The sequence below is a fragment of the Salmo salar genome, chromosome ssa07, assembly GCF_905237065.1.
Source record: "Salmo salar chromosome ssa07, Ssal_v3.1, whole genome shotgun sequence".
Classification (NCBI taxonomy): domain Eukaryota; kingdom Metazoa; phylum Chordata; class Actinopteri; order Salmoniformes; family Salmonidae; genus Salmo; species Salmo salar.
The window spans coordinates 16,467,424-16,475,849 of record NC_059448.1 but is presented as its reverse complement, the minus strand read 5'-3'; the positions used below and the strand labels follow the sequence as shown (position 1 = coordinate 16,475,849).

The 8,426-nt window shown below is 42.5% G+C and overlaps 1 protein-coding gene across 1 annotated transcript; it reads left to right on the top strand.

The window, feature by feature from the left end:
• The first annotated feature begins 2,224 nt into the window (after positions 1-2,224).
• Positions 2,225-4,730, top strand: LOC100194546 (DNA-damage-inducible transcript 4-like). The gene is given in 3 exon segments (NM_001139632.1): positions 2,225-2,347; positions 2,655-2,778; positions 3,123-4,730. Coding segments are annotated over 2 exon segments (585 nt in total). The 5' UTR covers positions 2,225-2,347; positions 2,655-2,684; the 3' UTR covers positions 3,614-4,730.
• Positions 4,731-8,426: the final 3,696 nt, after the last annotated feature.

Here is an 8,426-nt window from a genome sequence, read left to right as displayed (position 1 = left end):
AAGTAGACTCGAGGCTGTAATCGCTGCCAAAGGTGCTTCAACAAAGTACTGAGTAAAAGGTCTGAATACATATGTAAATGTGATGTTTCTTCTTTTTTTTATACATTTGCAAATATTTCTAAAAACCTATTTTTGCTTTGTTATTATTCGCTGGGGAAAACTGTCTGACCTCGCATTGGTAACTAAAGAGGGCGGAACTTGACTTTATACAGATGTGGGGGAAAATGGCCTTAAAGGTTTTTTTTGGGAATCCTGCCAGAGGGACCTGGCAACCCTGTTTGTGTCATGAACACGGTACGTGTATAACTACAACCAGTTAGCAATGCAGTCCAGCAAGACATTTCCAAGTTTCCTAGTTGCGATTAGCATGTGAAAGCGGCATCCTTATCAGCAAATATTAGTCTGGCTGTTGTGTAATACCCTTATTAAATTTAAAACATTAGCAATGTTAACTGTTCTTCTAGTCTCCAGTTGCACTGGAAATGCATGTGACTGTTTTTTTTAGGGGTATCTTGTTCTATCCATGTGACAGCCAGAGCTCCCTGGTGCGTTGGATTCCATTACCCTCAGCTGTAAAGAGGGAGGGCCAGGCCTGGGGAGTCAGATTGCAAGGGGGAAATCAAATGGCTGTTGAGATGGATTGATAATGGATTCCCAGAGTGTGGCTGTTGCGCTGCAGCTACAGTTAAACATCACTCTTCAAACATCTTATTGAACAATGCACACAAACCTGCCAGTGTCTCTCCATACTGCATAAGTTTGTGATGAGTAACTTTGCCTGAGAACTGAAGACTAGTGATTGCTTCCTGAGCTGAGGATTTAGCTCAGAGTCTTGTGCCGTGCAGAATGTCATGTAAAAATCATCCCAGCGTGAAATAGTTCCCAATCGTTCTGACACAGGACTCCTGGGTTCAAGCCCAGTCTGTCACATTGGTTCCGTGACCGGCATGGGTCTCTGAGAAAGAGGATGGCGAACGGGGGTGAAGTGTAATTTAGGTGGTTTGGTGAGTAATGCTCATGTGATGAGTTAATGAAAACGTGTGTAAATTCCCCAAAGCAACGCTAGGCTAGCTCAGTGGGCTAACAGTCTTCTGACGCACAGGAGACCAAAGACAACATACCTTACTGCACTTATCTTGATTTGCCTGACTACACAGACTCCTTGCTCCAGCCAAACGCTACACCATGCCCACGGACGTTAGTTTCTTCTCTGCAATGAGTCTGGATCTGAGTACCTCCCTGATCCTTCAACGAATGCTAACACATTCGGGGCTATCTGATCCAGAAACCGATGGGTTGGGCTAAAGCCAGAACACACGTGGCTAAAGCGGCAGTTTGAAAATTCATCATTGGCTTTGATACTCTGATTGGTTAGAGACGATCCAATCACTGATGACTTTGTTTGTAAAATACCCCTTATTGCACTCATCAATACAAACAACTTCAATGATGGCCGTCTCAGACTAAAGTATGTAGTGAATGACAGAGCAGCGGAATAAATTTGTGTGAGTTGTCAAGGTAACCCTTGATGTGTTCTATTACGCCTTCCACCAATTTCACTCCATGACTTTGGGAAGCTGCTCAGTGAGGCTCCCCAGATCCCATTTCCAGAGGTGTCTGGAAGCAACTGTCTCGTCTCATTTTATGCTCAGTTTTCTTAATTAAATTTAGGAGAGCGTCAAGCCATCTTAGATTCATTACTCCACCTCTAAAATGTACCCAGAGTGCAAAATGAATGTGCAATCCATCCAGTCATACATTTCTCAGCCACTAATAATATCATGTTATAGATAGACACAAAACAGATTGAAAAAAAGTAAGGTAGCAACCATGAATATGCACACATCTCATTAAATTCGGAACAATGAAGTACAAAAGACTCATGCATTTAAGAGACTACCTGTTGAATATGGTCCTTATGGTAATAATTTGACTACTAACACTTTTTCCCTGATGAATTATCGCAGGTGAACGAGTAATTGCAAAATGCAGTTAGCAACAAAGTAATGTTCCTTGATTATTGGTTGACGCAATTTTTTCCGTGGCCAATCATGTGCCTCTGGGCAGACGTTATCTGAGCGCCCTGACAAGCGCGAGGTGTGTTGCTTGGTAAACTTCAGCCAGTACCAGAATGATAAAATGATTCCGATTGGTCAAAGCTGCGTCAGCTGTGAGGAGAACGGTATAAATATGCCCCGACCCTTTTCTCTAGCTGTAGGCTCTGTTGATTTCAGTGTGGTTGTGCTGGCGGGGGGGAAATATTGTTGTTGACCCTATGTGGGGAAGTATTTATAAAAGAGAACCTTTATAAAAAAAAAAAAGTTATTTATTTTGGTCAACCATCAAGGTAAGAGTTTATTTTATGCGATCCTCATTTAATACTCTGCAAGCAAACGTTCTGCTACACCATGAGGACTAATCAAAAATGTTGTTATACAAAGTTTTCGAAACATTAGCTAGGTATCGCTAACTTGGTTGTAACGTTATCTAGATGCAAGTTTACAATTTGATTCTAGCAAGAAACTTTCGCCAACTTGTCATCAAAACAAAGCTTTTAAGTTATGTAGACCATCTATGCCAAGTTGGCTTGCAAATTGTTGTTAAATTGTTATTGAACATTTTCCCGTTGTGTTTTTTTTTGTTTGTTTTTACAGCACTTTCAAAAAGGAACAAACGGTGTCACTATGGTTGTTGCTACAAGCACACTGAACAGTAAAAACGCTGAATGCATATCAGGATTGGTTGACCGTAGATACGACCAGGCTTGTATCGACAATGGTAAGCTTGGAAGTAGTATTATTATTCTACAATGTATACTTTCTTGTGTAGGCCTATATTTGCAACTGGGCATTTCTAGTCTCCAGCGCTTGTTTACTTCAATATTGGTGCATAGCAGCAGGGAAGAATGGAGCAGGAGGGTGGGAGGGGAGTGGATGGTGAAGTCAACAAAAGATGAAGTCATCTTTTCTCATCAGCTCTGTGCTAGCCTACAGGACTCAGTTATTTGTTAATGAAAGTTGTACTTTATGGAGACACTACATCAAATGTTGTTCAGTGTTTGTTCCATAATGTGCTTTTGCCTCGCACCTTCACTCAACTATTGTCTTTTTGTCTTCAATTAGAGCTGGATTTCTGGGACCACTGTCTGGCTGAACCCCACCTGAATGTGGAGGTGTCTGAGGACAGGACATGTCAGCAGCTGGCCAAGATGTTCGAGACCTGCCTGTCGCGGGCCAAAAAGACCACGCTGCACTGCTCGAAGGTGCTGGTCCCGGAGAAGCTCACTCGGAGGATAGCGCGTGACGTCCTGCGCCTGTCGTCGGGCGAGCCATGCGGCATGCGTGGCTGTGTGCTCTATGTGCACCTGGAACAGGAGAAGTGCTGCAAGCAGCTGGAGCGCATTGTGTACAACGCAGATGTGGTGCCCACCTTTGAGCTGACGCTGGTGTTCAAACAGGATGGCAGCGCCTGGCCCAGCCTCCGAGACTTCCTGCACATCGGTGCCTGTTTCACTCCAGGCTTCAGGCATGTGCTCAAACTCAGTCCGGGCTTCCGGCTCATCAAGAAGAAGCTCTACTCCTCCTCGGCTGGTACCGTGGTTGAAGAGTACTGAGGCAATGGTGGTGGGACTGGGGTGGTGTAAGGGTACAATGCACTTCTACACTTGAGTGTCTGAATGTAAAAATCACTCCTGGAGGGTCTTTTCTACATGTTTTTTTGTATGACTACAGTTTGGCAAGCGATAGAGTAGTGGTATACGAAGGTTATCGGAGGTGTCCAAAGGCCGGTCAACCAGCCTGTCTGTTCCAATGTCCAGAATGGTACAGCTTTATTCAAAATGGACAGGCTTGGTTACTGTAATGGGTTATGGTCTAATGCCTGAACAAGATTAGCATTACTGTCATTGACTTCACAATATTTGAACAGACTTTTCCAATCAGCTGAAGTTAAATGTAACATTCTGAGTATTTATATTGTCACAAACACCAGATGGGTGCAGTGAAATGTGTTTTATGGGGTTAAGTGCCTTGCTCAAGGGCACATTGACAGCTTTTATTGTTCACCTTGTCTGCTCTGGTATTCAAACCAGTGACCTTTCAGTGCTGGCTGTACGCTCTAACCGCTAGGCTACCTGCCACTCTTGGTTGATAGTCTTTGGTAATCAATAATTTTCCTACTCATGATTCAAAATTATAAAGATTTGGCAATTCATGTTTAATGTTGATGTCCTGGTTTTCCACATTTTAGTAAGTACATATTTTTCTTTGTTCAGTCACTAGCCACTTTGAAGTTGCATCAGTCTGTGGAGTTTGTTTCCAGATTTGTCCACTGTGTTCAGCAAAGTAAACACTCCTAGAGGAACAGGACTTGGAAAGTGGTCAGGGGCCATCATGTAGGTGTTCAATGCTGATTTGTGGGTATGTGTTTGTTAGCGAGTCATTGAATGTTTGTCCTTGTGAACATGCTGCTCATCAATGGCGCAGGCTCTCCAACCGCTGGATGCAGATGCCTTAAACTGCCATTAGAAAATGTTAATCAGTTTATTTTTTTGCACTTGTTTAGGTCCTAGCGTCACGGGATTTCTGTGGAGGTTCTTTTTATACCATTTTCTGTCGTTGCAATGCCGTTCTCAATTCACTGTTGCAGTGTTTAAGCAACTGTGGATTTTAAAATTCCTTTTGCAGGAAGTGGGAATCTTGTCTTTTTGACAATAAAACATTTTAAACTGACTTGTCAAGTGTTTAAATATTAATTCAAATGTTTTCCAATCTGGGTTCAACTGCGTTACATTCAACTGAAGTTGGTGAATTCTAATTTTGAAAAATTTGAATTTGACTACAGAATGCAAGTGTTTTTAAAATGGTAAGAAATTGACTTGCCACTAGTCTTGTACAAGAGTTTTTGGCTAATCCATCACCTAGCCAGCTGTGGCGTCTATTCTGGTGCTATGAATGAGACACTAGACATGAGACAAGTTGCACAATACAGGCTTTTCAAAACGTGGCAGCAATATGAACATGACCAGTGGGATTCTCTGTGCTGGGGGGCTGGCATAACACAGAATTTTCAGCATGGTGCATTACAGAATTATCCCATCTAGAAATGCCCATTTCATAGTCTCTCATATGCATGACACTGGGGGAAAAACTACTGGTCCTTGACTGCTTCCCTGTTGCCTTGGGTCATCTAGCAGCATACAACAGGTGGGCCTGATGCTGATTGGTTAACTACATTTCAGCCGGTGTCTATTCCACAAGTTACCACCAGCTAAATTTACCATATGATGAAATGTCTATTTGCTCTGTTCCATTTGACTGCACAATTCATTTATCAGCTGAGTCAGGCACTTCAAACTTGTTCACTATAAAAAGCATCTAGACAGTTTTCAACAAGAACTTTGGCTGTCTGACATTTGCAGCATTAGATGTTTTCACTAGAAGTACAGAAGCGGCTTTAAATCTAGATTTGACAAATCTATTCCAAATTCTTCAAATTTCACAACACACTGGTGTTCCGAAAATATTTTATAGGGGTTGAATTTACACATTTTTTGGGGGGGTGGGGGATGCAGAAAAAAGCCTGCTGAAGTTGTCTATCCATCTGCTAATACAGGACTAGTGAAGACCCAGTGCACTACTTCTGTAAAAACAAATGTGTTAACCATTTGTAACGAGTGATAATCTACCAAAATCCATCTGAAAATACATGCTTGATGTGTTTTGCAGTTTCTTGAAATACTTTGCAAATGCAACTAATTTCTCAAACTGAAATGGTCTATTCATGCCTTTCCATTTTAGTAGACTCTTATCCAGAGCAACTTACAGTAGTGAGTGCATACATTTTCATACTGGACCTCTGTGGGAATCGAACCCACAACCCTAGCTCTACCAACTGAGCCACATCACATCATAAACCACTTGATGTCTCAATGTATTAAATTACTATATTGTGCGTAGTTTTTCTTTATGGCGATGGAAAGTCTACAGGTACAAACCCAGATGACCAGCCTATGTATAACAGCCTCCACTCTTCTGGGAAGGCTTTCTACTAGATGTTGGAACATTGTTGCAGGGACTTTCTTCCATTCAGTCACAAGCATTAGTGAGGTCAGGCACTGATGTTGGGCGATTAGTCCTGGCTCACAGTCGGTGTTCCAATTCATCCCAAAGGTGTTCGATGGGGTTGAGGTCAGGGCTCTGTGCAGGCCACTCAAGTTCTTCCACACCGATCTCGACAAACCATTTATGTATGGATCTCGCTGTGTGCACGGGGGCATTGTCATGCTAGAAGAGCAAAGGGCCTTCCCCAAACTGTTGCCACAAAATTGGAAGCACAGAATCATCTAGAATGCCATTGCATGCTGTAGAGTTAAGATTCACCTTCACTGGAACTAGCCTGAACAATGAAAAACAGCCCCAGACCATTATTCCTCCTCCACCAAACTTTACAGTTGGCACTATGCATTCGGGCAGGTAGGGTTCTCCTGTCATCCGCCAAACCCAGATTTGTCCGTCGGACTGCCAGATGGTGAAGCATGATTCATCACTCTAGAGAACGATTCCACTGCTCCAGTCCAATGGCGGCAAGCTTTACACCACTCCAGCCGACACTTGGCATTGCGCATGGTACTCCTAGGCTTGTGTGCAGCTGCTAAGCAATGGAAACCCATTTCATGAAGCGCCCGATGAACAGTTCTTGTGCTGACATTGCTACCAGAGGCAGTTTGAAACTCGGTAGTGAGTGTTGCAGCCAAGGACAGATGATTTTTAGCACTTTGATGTGGATGTTTTGTGTCTTTGCTCATACAGTTGAAGTCAGAAGTTTACATACCATTAGGTTGGAGTCATCAAAACTTGTTTTTCAACCAATCCACAAATTTCTTGTTAACAAACTATAGTTTTGGCAAGTCGGTCAGGACATCTACTTTGTGCATGACACAAAGTAATTTTTCCAACAATTGTTTACACACAGATTATTTCACTTATAATTCACTGTATCACAATTCCAGTGGGTCAGAACTTTACATACACTAAGTTGACTGTGCCTTTAAACAGCTTGGAAAATTCCAGAAAATGATGTCATGGATTTAGAAGCTTCTGATAGGCTAATTGACATCATTTGAGTCAATTGGAGGTGTACCTGTGGATGTATTTCAAGGCCTACCTTGAACTCAGTGCCTCTTTTCTCGACATCATGGGAAAATCTAAAGAAATCAGCGAAGACCTCAGAACAATTTTTTTGAATTCCACAAGTCTGGTTCATCCTTGGTAGCAATTTCCAAACGCCTGAAGGTACCACGTTCATCTGTACAAACAATAGTATGCAAGTATAAACACCATGGGACCACGCGGCCGCCATACCACTCAGGAAGGAGACGCGTTCTGTCTCCTAGAGATGAACGCACTTTGGTGCGAAAAGTGCAAATCAATCCCAGAACAACAGCAGTACCTTGTGAAGATGCTGGAGGAAACGGGTACAAAAGTATCTATATCCACAGTAAAACAAGTCCTATATCGACATAACCTGAAAGGCCACTCAGCAAGGAAGAAGCCACTGCTCCAAAACCGCCATTAAAAAAAGCCAGACTACGGTTTGCAACTGCACATGGGGACAAAGATTGTACTTTTTGGAGAAATGTCCTCTGGTCTGATGAAACAAAATAGAACTGTTTGGTCATAATGACTATCGTTATGTTTGGAGGAAAAAGGGGGATGCTTGCAAGCCGAAGAACACCATCCCAACCGTGAAGCACAGGGGTGGCAGCATCATGTTGTGGAGGTGCTTTGCTGCAGGAGGGACTGGTGCACTTCACAAAATAGATGGCATCATGAGGATGGAGAATTATGTGGATATATTGAAGAAACATCTCAAGACATCAGTCAGGCAGTTAAAGCTTGGTCGCAAATGGGTCTTCCAAATGAACAATGACCCCAAGCATACTTCCAAAGTTGTTACAAAATGGCTTAAGGACAACAAAGTCAAGGTATTGGAATGGCCATCACAAAGCCCTGACCTCAATCCTATAGAACATTTGTGGTCAGAACTGAAAAAGCGTGTGCGGGCAAGGAGGCCTACAAACCTGACTCAGTTACACCAGCTCTGTCAGGAGGAATGGGCCAAAGTTCACCCAACTTATTGTGGGAAGCTTGTGGAAGGCTACTCAAAATGTTTGACCCAGGTTAAACAATTTTTAGGCAATGCTACCAAATACTAATTGAGTGTATGTAAACTTCTGACCCACTGGGAATGTGATGAAAGAAATAAAAGCTGAAATAAATCATTCTCTCTACTATTATTCTGACATTTCACATTCTTAATTTAAAGTGGTGATCCTAACTGACCTAAGACAGGGAATTTTTACTACGATTAAATGTCAGGAATTGTGAAAAACTGAGTTTAAATGTACTTGGCTAAGGTGCATGTAA